The sequence below is a fragment of the Nasonia vitripennis genome, assembly GCF_009193385.2.
Source record: "Nasonia vitripennis strain AsymCx chromosome 1 unlocalized genomic scaffold, Nvit_psr_1.1 chr1_random0004, whole genome shotgun sequence".
NCBI lineage: Eukaryota > Metazoa > Arthropoda > Insecta > Hymenoptera > Pteromalidae > Nasonia > Nasonia vitripennis.
Window position 1 is genome coordinate 1057458 of NW_022279590.1, and position 17543 is coordinate 1075000.

The 17543-nt window shown below is 34.9% G+C and overlaps 2 protein-coding genes across 20 annotated transcripts in view; both read right to left on the bottom strand.

The window, feature by feature from the left end:
- LOC100113758 (AP-3 complex subunit mu-1) overlaps nt 1-17543 on the bottom strand; it is an 835720-nt gene that overhangs the window by 762150 nt on the left and 56027 nt on the right. The window lies entirely within an intron of this gene.
- Nucleotides 1678-4511, bottom strand: LOC100117714. The gene is made up of 2 exons (XM_031933714.1): nt 4257-4511; nt 1678-2596 (listed from the first exon to the last, which is right to left on the bottom strand). The coding sequence occupies exons 1-2, from the start codon at nt 4412-4414 to the stop codon at nt 1735-1737; spliced, it is 1020 nt and encodes a 339-aa protein (XP_031789574.1). The 5' UTR covers nt 4415-4511; the 3' UTR covers nt 1678-1734.

Consider the following 17543-nt stretch of genomic DNA (forward strand, 5'->3'; position numbering starts at 1 on the left):
TTACCTCCAATTCACAAAGACGTGAGCGCACGACTCTGCGGATCGTCGGTGGGCATCTCGCTACTTCCTCAACCCTGTTTGCGCCCAGTGGCAGAGGGAGCAGAGATACGTAGAAGGGTGCGATGCGGGTTTCGACGACTCTTGGTATCGTCCACGTGTGCTCACGCGGACGATACTCGTTGTCGTTCTAGTTTCCTGATTATCTCGTGTGCTCACGACGATAATCTGGAGGATCGGGGTAGGGTATTGCAAACTAGCCGTCACGTGTGCAGTATCGTGTGCTTACGGTACTGCTCCGATCGGAAGCTCGAGCTAAACTGGCAGTGACGCCACGTGGTCGGCCTTATAAAGCCCCGCGGCGTGAATGTATGCGCTGTTGAACGTGTATGCCGAACGAGTGTGTTCGCGGTGCCTAGTGTGCGCTGCACCCATCGCCTGGCGCGTTACGACTTAATCGCTTGTCGTGCTGCCGCGACCAGCGCTCATGCGGACTCGCCTTCTGGTCGTTGCGCGCACGCGAACGCGCCGAACCTGTTGCAGCCACCTTCGCGTATATTCATCAACGAGACTCGTGTCTCGTTGCAAGAAAAAAGTCGTTTTGCAGTAGATCTTAGGAATGATTTGGATGGAAGAGGGTAAATGTTAGAAATTCTAAAATAAAATAAAATGAGAAAATTTACAAAATAAATAATGTTGAAGGTTTCCAAATTAAATCTTCCCAACATTTTGGAACTCAAAACTTTACCTTTCGTTATAAATCAATTCGTAATTTTCTCCTTTCAAATCTTTTTTTTTAAATTCTTACCCTTACCCGATAGAAACGAAATTTAATAAGCTAATACTCAAACCCTGGTAGAAATTTTCACAACCAAAATAACCAATACACCAATTTAGTAATATGCTAGGCGAAATTTTGTCAAACGAAAAAGCAATGGTTAGCGAATTCGATATTAATGTTATGTAACGGGGTGAGACTTGACAATAAAAGGAGAAAATCACAAAAGAAGACGCCGGGACCGAGATTCGATCCGGCGCTTTCGAGATCTGTAGGCGCGCATGCTACCACTCAGCCAACACCGCCCTATATTTCGTCACTTTTTATCCTGCCTCGATTACCGGCGTGGCGAGGGACGTTGTTCCTCATTACAGTTATATTTATATCCCAATTATAGGTTAGGTCAGCAAGATAGTTTTTGATACGAATATTGAGTAAGGAAGATGTCTGGGTTACAGGGTTGCTGATGACGAAGACTGGAAAGTTTACTTAGTAGTTTTTATGCGTATATGTAAATATTGGTTCGGAATAGTTTCAGATCAAGGTGAAAATATTGAAAAATAAAAATTAGAAAGAGTGAAGATTAGAAATTCAAAATTTATAAATTAAAATTTAAAAATGAAAAATTTATAAAATAAAAATTTGGAATTAAAATATTATAAAAGGGGTTATTTATGGTTGAAATATTGCAAAATTTTAGTAATTTTAAAATTAAGGTTTTCTAAATTTTACCTTTCTAGTATTTTCGAACTTAAAATTTTACCTTTTGTTATAAATCAATTTATAGCATTCTCCTTTCAAATCTCTATTATTATTATTATTATTATTATTATTATTATTATTATTATTATTATTATTATTTATGCAGGTAGTAACAATTGTTTTGAAAATGAATTAAAAGATAGATTCTGTATTTATATTTATTTTGTATAATATAAAATTTAAAAAATATACAATATTTAAATTTTTGATACTTCAATGCATTGCGGATGGTGATGTTGAATACCACAGTTTTTGTTCAAATTTAATGTATTTTTAAGTAATAATTTTTCTTTTATAGGAGAAGATGATTTCATAACACTAGACAAAGTCTCTAATCTGTCAAGAGTGACATCTTCCTCTTGAATCTGTTCTAAAAATAACTTAGTTTGCATCGTTAAATGGTCATCTTGAGATTGATATATAGAATAAGTTTTTGGCGAAGTTGTTGGTGATGCCTGCTCTGGTTCGTAATGATTTAAAATATTATTTGTTTCTTGAATTTTTAATTGCTTTGCACGTTTAGCATGTTTTGTAGTTAATCCGCCTGTTTCCACATCCCTTTCAAGACGATGGCCAGATTTAGATCGCGTGAGCTGACGTTGCACGTATTTTTCTAGATCGTTTTCTTCTTTTTTCGCAATAACACGATTAAGAATAATCAAAAAACATCCTACTAAAATAGAAAAAATTCCGATTGCAACAAGTTCATTCCACCACCTTATTGATCCCTTAGCTCCCCACGAAGTGAAATCGCTTGGCAAAAGGCCACTCAGAAAAAGAAAAGCGCCTAAAACTAAAAACACTACACCTATGTGTAGCATTCCAATAGATGTAACAACTTTTGAATCCACCATTCCTTGCGATCTCGTTTTTCGCGTGTTAGTTTTTCGTTGATTTCGAACATGTTGATCTAAAGAAGCCGTAGAAGCTCTGGGTGAAGTTAATCCACTTTCACCAGATTGACTACTATATCGGCGTTCTCGAGCACGACGTTGCTCATCGCGTCTTTTTCGCTGTCGCTTTATAGCAAGGGCAGAGTGCAATCCAACCGCGTGCATCCTGTAACACCGGAAAAATACCAAAACAATATAACTTATTCAAGTAATTTTAAATAAGAATTAAATTCTTAGACTAGAACGAATAATAACATTTATTTTGAAGTTAATAATTCATTTAGAACTTTCATGTCTTTTTTAATTAAATAAAATAAATAATTAGATGTTAAGGCTTTTAAAATTTCAGTATGTGAAATTGTATCTAATCTTTTACTTTTAGCATTTTTTGCTCAAGTATGGTTGTTGTGTCTCATTTTTGCGTAGTAAAATTTTATTTAGAAATTCTTAAAACATCGTGATTAATAAGCGCTAAAAAAGTTTCATAATTTCCATTTTCAGAAAGAGAGAATATAATAATGTTCTTTTATGACTGGTGGGTAAGGAAATTGAACGTAAACAATAAATTAGTAGTATATAATTTTCCTCTTGTGGTGCGTATACTATTTATCATTCATATTTTGAACGTACCGCATAACAAAAGGGTAATCCAAATGTCGCATTCGACACTATGCGTTACTCTTTGTACAAGACGCTGCAGCATGACGTGATAAAAATAACGCATACTGCAACGTAATGTAATAAAATAAACACACGCTTTTTGCAGCACTCTTACAATTTAAATAAATTCTAAATTTAATATAACCCCTACTGTAAGAAAAAAAAGTTAAAGCTGGTACTACTAAAATTATGCGCAACATTACACGTTGTTAGAAAAGAATGACTACTAGTAAAGTGAAAAAAAACCTTGAAGATAAAAAATTTAATTTTTACAGCATAAAACAGTTAAAAAAGCTGGCTTCCCTGGCTGTCAGTGAATGAATTATTATTGAATGTAGATAAGACAGTCTGCGACTTACAGAAGCTATTGATATGTACCGACATAAATAGATGTTAAAATTCAGCATAAGAAGATAACTAGAATTACAAGTATTTGGCAATTGTTTTTGACTATAATTTAAAGTGGGACAAACAGGTACACAACGCATAATAAAAAGATAAAGTATCTGGTATATATTTTTTAGAAGCTTGCAAACGCAATATCCACAGAAATATCATGAATGATGTACTTTGCTTTTTCATACAAAAATAAAATTAAAATAAAGCTAACAGCAAAATTAAAAATAAAATTAATTAAAAGAATAAACGGCTGTAACGAGCGGTCGCAAGTCCGAACTTCGCGCGTTCGTTGCATCGCACAGCGACACAGTATGTGAGAGCGGCGTTGTCAACTCTACGGTAACTCGAGAGGCGCGAACGAGATCCGCGCACGGGCAGGTAGGCAGGATGCAAGCGCGATCAACACGCATTTCAAAATACCCAGCAACGACACCCGAAAAACGCTTTTGGAACGACGTGAGCGAGGTAACGACCGAGACCATCCACGGGGTGAATAGACCCCGCACGATCAGCATCTGGAGCCCGAAATTGCCAGCACCGTCCAGGCAACGACCAGGAGGGACGCCTCCTAGTCCACCGACATTCACACCCTTCATCAACCGCGAGCAGCTCGAAGGTCAAGGATTCTGCGTGCGTGCGCTAGTGACTGTAAGTATAGGCTGAGGCTTGCTGCCACTGAGTCGTCGGCTCGTCGTGAGTGCGTGGACGTCCATTCACGCTACGCGGAATTTTGTAATTTCTAGCATTGAGAATACATAGTATTTTACCAGGTGAAACCGATCATGTACTCTCTTAAGACGACTCTGCACGCAAAGAAAGTGCGACGCGTTTCGCACATCGTGTTGTTGTACACGAAGGTAACCTGGCTGCATTCAAAGGAGTCGGCATCACACGGATGGCTAACGTCTGTCGTCGACTCCAGCATCAAGGAGGGATAGCCGTGGCGGAGATATAAGTTGAGTGATTCCCCTCGTGACGCGACAGCATCTTCACGGCTGTCGCACTAAAGCCCAGTTGGCCCGTGACACGGCTAAAAACAAATTTGAGTTGCTAGTAGAACAAAAGTGTTACGTCGTAACATATTTTATTCTAATAAAATAACTATTTTTCTTATCGGCGAATCTAAAGCAAATCAAAAATAAGCGAAAACAGGCAAAATCGCCGAGTCTAGCTATGGCCTTTCACAAACTTTATATGTGACACAGCCGCGCTAGAGATGTACAAGCTTTCATTCTCTCTACGTATTTCTGCAATATTGCTTCGTTACTCGCGTGATGTATGTATGTTATAGCGTTCGTATAAGGCGCGGACGTGAACCTAGGCCCAGTAAATCTACCAGACTGTCTAATGTACATGGCATCTACCCAGCTCACTTGAATCAACTTGCTTGGCGACTCCACTGCAATGGCACAGATGATTAGTCAGTCGACCAATCGCATAGCTTTTTATGCGAATATCGTTCTCTTTTACCAGGCAGACTCCATTCCTAACGGATCAACTTGGTAAGGGTAAGAATTTTAATAAATAAAGATTCGAAAGGAGAAAGTTATGAATTGATTTATAACAAAAGGTAAAATTTTTAAGTCCTAAAATATTAGAAAGGTATAATTTTTAAAAACTAAATTTTGAAATAACTAAAAATATTCCATTTGCAATATTTCAACCACAAATATGCCCTTCTGCAATATTTCAATTTAGCATTTTTGTTTTATACATTTTTTCATTTCAAAATCTTAGTTTATAAATTTTGAATTTCTAACATTTACCCTCTCCCATCTAAATCATTCCTACGGTCTGCTGCAAAACGACTTTATTCTTATAGTCCAGTTGGATTAGACTTAAAAAAAAGTTAAGAAGCAGCTTCTCTGCAGAAAGTTTTTAGGAAAGATACCAGGTTAGGGTAAAAATTGTGAAAAATGAAAATTAGAAAGTGTTAAAGTACGAAAGTCAAAAACTTTTAAATTGAAATTTTAATATTATACAGTATCTCCAAATGAATATTAAATTGGAATATTACAAATAGAAAAAACATTTCGAGTTAAAAGCATTTTGTTTTTAAATTTCAAATTAAATTTCGCTTATACAATCTTACCTTTCTTATATTTTCAGTTTTGTAATTTTACTTTTCCTTACAAATCAATGCGTAATTTTCTTATTTCAAATACTTGTTTTGCAAAATTTTTACCTATATGCGTTACCAGAATATCATGTTTCAAGAATGCGGCCATGATTTAGGTCTCGGTCATTGTTTAAACAATAAAAGAATATACGAAAAATAGTTTTTTTTGCGTATAACTTGTAACATGGCAAACTGAAGGTGAGGGAAAAACTCGATCTGGATTATTTCGTGCACATGTACTCTTAACATTTACCGGTATTTGTCATCAATACCTTAATTTACCTGGGCGCCAGGTGAATGCATTTCCGGTCAGCAAGATAGAGCCTGTGATCTCAGAGAGATATTTGCTAGATTCAACCACTCGGAATTTGTGGTTGGCCGTATTAATTTAGCAATTACGTTCGTGTGTGTTCTGATAAGGAATTAAGTAGGTATTTAGATCCTATGCAATAAATAAATGTACTCACAGATCTTAAGTTAAAGTTATTTGGACAAGAATAGTTTATTCATATAAACCTAGCTATCCTAATCTAATGCAATTCCAAAGAAAATATTTCAATAAATTTAATCATGGATATCTTCGGTGAAGTCACGAGAACCATCAGCGGTGCCTGAAAATTTTATTATTTTTACCTATCTAAATGTCCTCCTGACTAATTATGTTCAATTTGTTTGAACTCGTGCGTCACGGCACTACGAAACAAATATACATTTGCGACTGAATTTGGCCTTGGTCGCTAGCTACTTGAGATCTCAGATTAGAATTTACAATCGAGCTACTATAAATTTGAACGACGAAGCGCGTTCTTGCTCGATGATTGACTAGCAAGATAACTTAATTAGGTCGAATTTCTAAGAGAAATACTCTAAAATAATTTTACGTTTACAAAAAAAAAAGATAAAAACTTGTAAGATCACAAAGGAGCATTTAACACAATTTTTCTCGTCTCATACCTCGAGTATGCTGCGCTTCATTTCACAGATACTAGCGTGACATTAAATTCTACTACACGCAAAAAAGAATAAATCAAATAATCACACAAAATTTCACTTAACCTAAACCTACAATAATTTAAAATAATATGCTCGACGCAAGCACTTGCACACGCGAAACCGCAACTGACGCCAAGATAGCCGACGCAATCTCACTGACACCGAAAACTTGCGAAAATTCAACTTCGCTGTCACGATTCTAGAAAAATTATACTTTTATGAGTTTTACTGATCCACGATTCGCGATGAGCATACGCAACCCGCTCCACTTATAATTCGCGCACACCACTGCGACGAAAAACAATCTCGAATTCATTCGCTGAAAATTTACTCTTTGCCTTTCTGTCGAGAGAGATGTCGACGAACAGGCAACTCACCAGGTTTTACTCCTATTAGCGCTGACTGCTCTGCGTGGATCTCGCCCGGGAATCCTGGAATCGATCTGTCTCCTCGCAAGTCTCTTTCTCGCACGTGTCGAGCCGAAGCCTATCACAACAATTAAAGCGGATAACTAGTAATAGTTAATCACTCGTTTAAAGTTATTACTGCGCATACGCGAACGGTAGCACAAACAGATCATTCTCGCCACAAACCCTCGAAGTTGATTACTACAATTTTCAGAAGCGCGAGCCGATGTGCTCGCGTCAAGCGGTAGACCACAAGTGTTTCAATATGGCCGCTTCTTCTTCTTCTTGCTCGCGGAGCTGGCCCATAAGCCCCGTTTCCGTCCTTCTGGACGATAATTGGCACTCGCCAACGTGTTGCGCCGACTACAAAAATCTGACTACAGGTCTCACGCGCGTATATTAGGTCGCACGTAAGATGGAGAGAGATAAGCGAGCCTTCCCCATCCTAGCGGCGCCTCTCTCTCGCTTGCGCTAACGGCTAAGTCGGATGCACGTGGTGGATATAGACATCTCTCTCGTGTCTGGTGCTGCGGCGCTCCCGCTGTGGCGTGCGGCGTCGCTGCTCCTCTCGCTCGCACTCAAAATTAATAGAGGAAATAGGTAAAAAGCCTTGTAGACGCAATAAGATACTAGCAAAGTTAATTTAACGTACCAAAGCTTTATTTGAACAAAGGAAAGGAAAAGGCGCTAAGCGCAAGTGACGTGCTGTCTCTATGAGAAGCCGATTTGAACTATGGCGGTCATCCCGAGTCCCTCGGTATATACTCAGGGAGCGCGCATAAACACTTTATAGTTGTGGTGCACGAGAAGTATAAAGTGCCGTATTCTAACACTTCTTCTCACTTTTGCACTCCTCAGATTGATATATTAAGTTTCACGACTGCTCATCTCCTGAGCCCTCATTGACGTTACCCGGTGAATCTAGAACAAATACAAAAACTAATGAATACATATTTACTTGTTAATAATAATTTACTTGTTAATTCGTTAGGCTGAACAGTTGGTATTGTTTTTGTAAAGATGTCGGCAATTTGCATCTTTAAGCTTATCCACTTTACATTCATGTAATTTCGCTTCATACATTCTTTTATGTGTTTCTCTACGTTCTGCTATGTAACGCAGCCTATTTACACCATTTACATTGACGCAGGAAATGGCAGACATATTATCGCAATACAACCTTTTTTGGATACAAGAATGTTAATATGTCTGGGTGAGGGTGAAAATTTTGAAAAATAAAAATGAGAAAGGGTAAAGATTAGAAATTCAAAATTTATAAACTGAGATTTTGAAATAAAAAAATTTACAAAACAAAAATGTTGAATTGAAATATTGCGAAAGGTGATATTTGTAGTTAAAATATTGCAAAAGCGATATTTTTAGGAATTTCCAAATTTAGGTTTTCAAAATTATACCCTTCCAATATTCTGGGACTTAAAATTTGACCTTTCGTTATAATTCAATTCGTAATTTTTGCCTTTCAAATATTTATTTTTCAAAATTTTTACCCTCACTCGATATGTCTGTATCGGTAATTTTGATTATTACCGAGGGACAACATCAGATAGAGAAAACCCGTTTTCTCTAAAAATTTTTTTTTTTAATACAGTTTTATATTCAACATAATTGATACGGAAATGTGCAGTGATATTGCTTCTTGGCAAGCCTCGCTCATAGCAACGTACTCTCCCTTACGAAGATAATATGCAGAGATCTGTACATAGATCTTTGCAGAGATTTCTGGAAAGATCTTTGCACAGATCTCTGCACAAAATTTTGATCGCATCCTTTTTATTTCCAAAATATTCTTAAAAGCAAAAAACAATATAATAAGTGCCTATATGGGTGTTATTATCTACATATTAACAAATTACACTGGTTGTGAACTCCAAAATTTTTATTTTACAAAATATAAAAAAATTTTTGTTTAAATCAAATTATTGAAAATTTAAAACTCTAAAAAAATTAACTTTTAATAAAATAAGAAGTGAGGCGAGTTTGATGTATTTCGCAAAATAATTATAGATGACAATCACGTAGCATTTCATACATATTTATTACAACAAGTCTTATATTTGTCAAAGTTGATTGTGACTTAACATATGCTGTAGCAAATGTAATAATTTTAACCATAGATTAAAAAGGTAATAAGATCAATGAAAAATAGTTTTTAATATATAAATCATATAAATAATTTAACAATGAAAACAGTAATTTGACATACCCGATTCATTATACTTATGGTGTTGTGTATTAGTAACTTATTTGTACATACTTATTTGTGTACATAAACTTATAAAATAGTTATTTCGATACAATGATATATCATCAATGTAGATAGCACGACACAACAATCATTTTATAAAACATTTATATCAACTTTTGCATACTCAAGAAATCTTTATAAGTTCCAATATAATGTATGTACAAAGTTAAACTATTGATAAATTAGATATAACATTCTAACATATAAAAGAAAATGTATGTTAACTAATAAAACAATAAATCGGGCATAGCAAGTTACAGTTTCCATTGTTAAATTATTTATATTATTTATATAAATAAAACTTGACTATTTTTCATTGATATCATTAACTTTTTAATCTATAGTTAAAACTATTAGATTTGCTACAACATTTATTAAATTACAATCAACTTTGACAAATATAAGAATTGTTGTAAAAAATATGTACGAAATGCTAGGTGATTGTCATCCATAATAATTTTGCGAAATATATCAAACTCGCCTAACCTTTTACTTTATTAAAAGTTAATTTTTTTTAGTGATTTCAGTCCATTTTAGTAAATTTTTTGAGTATTCACCATCCAGACTTAGTTGTAGGCTACTCTGTACCCCTAAACACGGCCCTTGAATGATTTGTACACCTAGACACCAAAAACCACGGAACACGCCACCTAGACCTCATCATCGGCCACCTTGTACATCTAGACACCGCCCTTAAATCATTTTTACACCTAGACACTAAAAACCACGGAGCGCACCACCTAGACCTCGTCATCGGCCACCTTGTACATCTAGACACCGTCCTTGAATGATTTTTACACCTAGACATATAGAACATATAGCACTTATGATCCGCGCCACTTAATATGATAGAAGTGTGTGGGAAAGCAATATCCAACTAAATTATACGTATAGCTTATAAGTGGCAAAGTTCACGGTCCTAACGTTTCTGTTTTTGGAATCGCAAAATCGCACATCGTTCATTATTACATAAATGAAATCGGCTTATTGCTAATATTTGTACTGGAAATCTTAATAAAACATAAGCCACTTGATATAAGCTTCAATTTTTGCAGCAGGTTCAATGACGGAAAAACAATAATGAATAATAAACCCAACTACACTGCATGCGCAGCTAACTAAACGGTCTTAACATTTGTCTGGAGAATAAAGAGATGATTTGAGCATACGGGAATTACACATTCATTTATTTTATAAATAAAACAGTGTTTTTGCCAATATTTTTGGTAGAATTATAGTTTAACACAAAAACATGCCAATAAGTTAAAAATTAATGAAAACAGTAATAATATTCATTTCCTCTGAATACTATGAAAATCCTAACACCAATATAGAAGTAAATAATGTCGTGGCGCTACGGCTTTGTCTGCTTTTTTTTGCTTCCTCCTAGAGGAAGCTTTGTAATAGTAATATTTTGAGTTTCGTTAAAACTTCTAGAAAATACTTTTTTGTATGTTAGAAGTTCAAATTAAGTGTTTTTAGAAAATGTCCGTATGGATATGTGTGTGTATGTATCCCGTAATATTTCTGGAACTACTCCGTCAATATGAATAAAATTTGACATGCATATCTATTTTTAGATTCTAAATTCGGGTAAAACAGTTATTTTTTATTTTCTCAATTATTTTTTATGGCCATTTTTTGATTTTTGAAAAACACTATTTTGCGTTTTTTCAATCATCCCATTGTTACAAACGATTCAGGTAAATTCATTTATAAAAGAATAACATTATCTATTTTTTCTCGTTTGGTCCTCGGGATCGACCGCTTTGTTCGGCAGATAAAATGAAAAAGGTGATTTGTTTAATGAAAAAGGTAATTCATATCTCTGAAAGTAAACATTATAACCTCACGAAAAAAATATGTCGGTGGGTCATGTGTCAAACTATATTCCATTAAAATTTCAAGTGATTTGACTACTTATTTTTTTAATAATAAATCGAAAACTGAAATAAATTAGTTTTTTGTTTGCCTTGATTACGGACGTATGTGTTTTGGCGAAGTTCATTGTGCAGCTTTTAAACCCCTATGGTTCTTAAGATATCAAGGTTTCAATTTTTTTTTGGAAAATTTTTTGATTGCTTATATCTTTAAAACAATGTAGTCAAACGCTTAAAAAGTTGGTGTTTTACAATAAAAAAAATCTATCTGCTGCTAAAATTTTAAACGATTTCGTCAATTGGTTCTCAAGTAAAAACAAAGTTCTCAAGTAAATGTAAAAACCGATTTTTCTCAAAACTTTTGATTCCTCGTATAGTGGTGTGGTTGCACGTCGTTAAAGTCCCTCCCTATGAATTCATGTCATACTGATATATTCTGTGAAAAAAATTGACGGCAGCGTTCGTATTCTATAATAAAAAAAATAGAGGGGTCTGCAAACTTTTAGACAATGAAACATTCAAAACATATATATTATATTATGTATCAAAAACCACCTCACATGTGTGAGCAGGCAGATTATACTGTATATTAAAGCATTATTTTATTTATTAGACCTATAAATTTACTGGGAGGAAGCTACGTGCTAATGAATTAGCGGCGGTTTTTTTCATATTATAGCCTTCTCAAGTCCTATCCAGGTCTTATATGGCTCTTCTCTTTGCCCGATACCATACAATGGTACCGGCCAGAGAGGTTCCCTATAGTCCCGGTGCATGTACATCACATCGGAATGTACCCATAGAGGCACTTATCATGTTATTTTTTTGCTTTTAAGAGTATTATGAAAATTAAAAGGATATGGTCTAAATTTTGTGCAGAAATTTCTGTAGAGATCTATGCACAGATTTCTGCACATTATTTTCGTAAGAGCTGCCTGACATGGACAGAGCTACACTTCCTTGTGGGTTTTCCAAGCCACAGTATTTCCAAATAGCTTGATGACGAATCCCGAAGTAGTCAAGGAGTTCTTGCATTCAGTCGAACTTGCATCTGAGAAGACTTCCATTCCATTAGTCATCTGATCAAAGATAATCTTTAGATCTCTTGTTCTAGATAGTTATTGGAACACATTTTTCACCATGTTTTACTCCAGTGTAGTTGGGTTTGTCTGATGACAGCTCAAGATGTTCACGGCATATAGGTTATATCTGTTTTTACCGCATTAGCTGGATATAAAAGAGATCCAACCGCTTCTCTGTACAGACGATTGGGAAAACCTTTATGAGTGTCTTTTATTTCTCGCTCTCTTTTCTAGAACGGTCAGTTGCATCGCTCTGCCTTATAGGTGTGCTTATTGATTTACATTTATCAAGCCCAAACCGAAAAAACCTCTTTTAAATAAACTTAGTTTGGCTCAATTTTAGTACTAGCTTCTGCATGTCTTTTTCAATCTTGATGCCTAGGAACTCCTTAGGGCTACCTAAATCTTTGATTTAAAATTCTTTACTTGAGTTATTGCTTGTTTTAGCTAGCAAGCTGTTGCCCGAACTTGCTATAAGTATATCGTCTACGCATAAGATCACTAAAATTACACTGTAATAGTTGCGCTTAAAAAAATAACAAGGTTTTATATCGCTTGACTTGGGAATTATTTTGAAGCCGTATAAAGACATGTTTAATTTCCAAACAAACCTTTGTCGAGTATCCTTGTATACTAACACTCCCTTTGGAATTTCTAAATAGATGTCCTCTGTCAAATCTCCATAAAGAAATGCTGTCTTGATATCTAATTTCTACTTGATTTATTAAGTATTTATACTTATTCGCAATTTAAAAAAATAATCTGATCAGAGATATCCTAGATATAGGCAAATACGTTTACCTTTGTACTTAGTCATACCATGTTCATTAGGGTGACACATTCTGCATCAAACTTTAGGTATCTATTTTCCGTGGATTCCTAGTAGCAGACAAATAGTCAAGAAATACGACAAGTTTTTTTCATATTATTTAAACAATTCGTTAGGGTGTCTACAGGGCCCAAAGATTTTGAAAATATTTGAACTACTGAGAGGGTGCGACTGAAAAACTTAACGAGGAGCTCTACGGAACAATTAAGGTAATTTCCACAAACCGTCCCTATCATGAATTCTCTTTGATAGTTTTTATGGCAAGGTATGCTCTGTTGTAGCAGATCGAGGTTCTCTCAGACACTAAACTAATATTTCTACACGGAGAGAAGTTTTTACGTAAAAATTGAAATAAATTTAAACGAAAATTACTATACCGTATAGTAACTGAGTGGCAAACTCAGATTTCATTAAATTTTGCTGTACTAATATAGTAAATTTTAAAGTTACGAAATTTTACTATACTGCATAGCAAATTATATAGAATGAAGATCGTAAAGACATTTTTTGTTCTCCAATCACCTTGCTTTCTTCTGAAATGGTCACCGCTCTTCTTGGTCCTGTATATTTAATTTTTATGGAAGAGTAGTTCGCATTTACTTGATCTGCGTCGTAATTATGACACCAGATCAATTCATTTGTATCGATTTTATTTTTTATAAAAATAAAAAGGTCCGGGATACCAGGTAGTGAAGGTTTTATTACAATAATTTGATTTGGTTCTTATGTTTTGATGGTAATAGTGGATATATTCTATCCATAAATATTGGAAAGAACATTGCATGAATTCCGCTGTTACGTCGTACGACTCACCGCATAAATTTATTAAAAAACTGAAAATATGATACTCTTTAAAATAAAAAGCATTGAAATTCAATCTCTCAAAAGAAACATGCATTGCGTGCGCTGTACGGTTTCGATACACGGCCGGATGCATGTCAGTGTCGATTCAGCGAAATGCTTAATCAGCAATTCGTGACGTTGTAAGCGAGCACTACTTTTAACGTATACATTTTCCGTAATTTTAAATTTGTAAATATTGTGAAAATTACGTTACAAACGAAGGTTTCAAAAAACCTTATACGCGCTCAAACGAGCAGTTCGTAGTCAGTCATGGGCTCCGTACGTCGCTGTTCGACAATTGGTGCGAATCAATTATATATCTGAATCAATATCTTGCTACAAATTTTTATTAGTTGATAAATTATAAAATATTCTTACTCGTAAAAGCCAAATAAATAAATCACTTATATCGAAAACTTTAAATACGTTGGTGCGTGCATCTTTATTGTCGAGAACCTTCAATCAAGGATATTTTTAACGCTGTTCGAGATCAACGCAAGGTAAGTAAAGTTACTTATTCATTATTCGTTTATAAAAACACGGGTTTATTTAATTATAGAGCCTAATCACTAGAACATATCATTACGCCCTTTATGTTAGTTCTCAAACTAATATTCAGGACGTAACATTGTGGTTAACAAAAAGCATATGTAAATTCGCTTCGATTTTACATTAAATATTGAAGTAGATACGCATTAACTTGCGCTATCTGTTCAGATTCGAGATTTTTATAAGTTTGAGAAATATAAGAAAATATTCTAAGAGTTAGACCGATATATGTTGAGTGCGTTATCGCGTCTGATTTTTAAAATTTTACAAGTATAGAAATTGTAGAATTTTTTCTAAGTCTTTCATCTGCTTAAGGCGTAAGTTGTTCAAGAGCAGCGACTAGGCAATTTAGTTGCACCGGCACTTAAGTTGCGCTTTGGCTAGTGAGCTCAGATAGCTCGCACAGGTTCTTTTAAAGGTAGCGGAGAAAGCGGGTATCGAGTCGCCGGAAAAACTCTCGCATTCTTACATTCACACAAACATTCACACCTATTTACAAAAATCATTTACACAAGTATATTATAATGTGCGCGCCGAGGCGCCGCTGCGTCGCTACTCTTTCTTTCGCGCTTTATCGCGCCGCTGCGCTTGCTGCTCCAATATATATATATATATATATATATATATATATATATATATATATATATATATATATATATATGTTTATAATTTCATACGTACTGTGGAGCTCGTTCGGGGTGTTACACATCCTTAGGAAGAAGCTCTTCATGGTCAGAGAACAATCATTATATTCTAATTATACATTACACCGGCACACAAAATAAAAAAGTTTGTCTGCGCGAGAAATCAGACCTATCTATCTTTATGTTTTTCGGGTCGCTGAATTCGAATATAAGGTCAGTTAGGCCCCATCACGTCAGGGTCAAGGTCAGTTGGAGGTCAAATTAAGAAGAAAAGGTTTAAAAAAATTAAAATGCCATATATTTATGTTTATTTGGTCGCTGAATCCAAATCTGGAATCAGTTTGGCCCCATCTCGTTAGCTTCAAGGTCAGTTCAAGGTCAAACTGAGAAGAAACAGTTTAAACCGATTAAAATGTCATATCATAACTTTTCAAAAATGGAAAAAGATACCGAAAAATTGTAAAAAATCTTATTTAATCACATAATATCTTCCTTGTGTACAGAGAAAAGTTGCTTTCGTTTATATTTTTTTCTTATTTTGTTTTTTTTCCACTAGCTTAGTAACTCTCGATGTCTTTCTTTACTCCTTTTTTCTCTTGTAACGAACTCTTTTTACTTCAAATGACCTATGCAATGGGTTTCTTTTTCTCTTTTTGTTATCTTTTCTCTCTTCAGTGTCCAGCAAAAATCTGCCATCATGTTGACATTCCATCTTCCGTGGTATCGATTCTCCATTACACTTATATCTTGATGAAATCGTTCTCCCTGTTCTTCACTGACATCTCCTAGATTAAGAGGGAAGTAATCAAGATGGGAATGTAAGAAATGCATTTTATAACTCATCAAGCAACCCAAATTTTTGAAATTCTCCAACATTTGTTCAACTAGTTCCTGATAGTTCTCACTCTTTTTATTTCCTAAAAAGTTCTCATGAACAGTTTTAAAACTTTGCCATGCAGCTTTTTCTGTGTCGTTTATTTTTGTGATAAATGTTTCGTCTTCAAATAGAGTACGAATTTGAGGACCATCAAAAATACCTTCTTTTAATTTAGCTTCACTTATTGCGGGAAACTTTTCTCCCAAATACTGGAAACAATCGCCATCTTTATCCAGAGCTTTGACGAACTGCTTCATGAGGCCAAGTTTGATATGAATTGGTGGTAGTAGATAGTTTGATGGGTCAATCAATGGCGTACGTATAATGTTCCTCGATCCTGGTTCAAAATGTGTTCTAGTTGGCCATACTTTCTTAACGTAGTGATTTACCCTGTTTCTACTATCCCATAAACACAAGAAGCAGGGATTTTTAGTAAAACCTGATTGTTGTCCTAAGATCATGGTTGCAATTTTAAGATCACCACAAATTTTCCATTGATGTTCCAAGTACTTTATTTTTTTCCAATACAATTTCTAAATTTTCATAAGTCTCTTTCAGCTTAGTCGAGTGAGCTATGGGAATGGATGCAAACCTGTTTCCGTTATGAAGCAGAACAGCTTTCAGACTTCGTTTTGACGAATCAATAAAAAGTCTCCATTCCTCGACTTTATACGTATTCGGTTTTATTGCATCCACCCCCATAGCTCACTCGGCTAAGCTGAAAGAGACTTATGAAAATTTAGAAATTGTATTGGAAAACTAAAGTACTTCTCAGTTTGACCTTGAACTGAGCTTGAAGCTAACGAGATGGGGCCAAACTGATTCCGGATTTGGATTCAGCAACCAAATAAACATAAATATATGGCATTTTAATTTTTTTAAACCTTTTCTTCTTAATTTGACCTCCAACTGACCTTGACCCTGACGTGATGGGGCCTAACTGACCTTATATTCGAATTCAGCGACCCGAAAAACATAAAGATTGACTTTTTTATTTTGAGTGCCGGTGTTATTATTTATTATATTTTAGAAGTTTTTAACAATTATTAATTTAAAAGAGAAAGCTGAAACAAATAAAGAAATTAAAATTTTTGATGCGGTGGCGGGCGGGCTCGAACCTGGGACCTTCGGCATGCGAGCCAACTACGCTGATCATTTACCTAAGAGAACAGCTAGTTCCAAAATCTTAGATCTGATATAGTTTTAACTACCTAAACATACAAACTGAACTAATTATTGAATAAATATTAGCTTCATAAAAAAAAATTATATACTAAATTTAAACTGAAGATATAAAGATATTTACTGTACGTATACGTACATACTTGAGAGCGAGTACGTATTTATATGACCAAAAATTTGTTTGTACCGCTCTAACCTCAAAATCTATTACGTCAAAAATCAGTAAGGACGGTCATTACCCGCGGTTACGAAGATCCTTTTCTCATTTCCAATTATATTTACTTTAATTCACGTGATTTTACTTGACTATTCAGGGTGATTTCTCACGTTAAAAATCGCGTCAGAAATCACTCATAAAATTGAAGTAATTGTTTTAATTGAAA

Excerpts from the sequence above, each read along its gene's own strand:
- LOC100117714 (XM_031933714.1), bottom strand. The coding sequence starts at position 4,414 with ATGCTGGAGTCGACGACAGACGTTAGCCATCCGTGTGATGCCGACTCC. Across the intron at positions 2,597-4,256 it reads TACATGATCGGTTTCACCTG|GATGCACGCGGTTGGATTGC; the intron begins GTAAAATACTAT and ends CCGGTGTTACAG.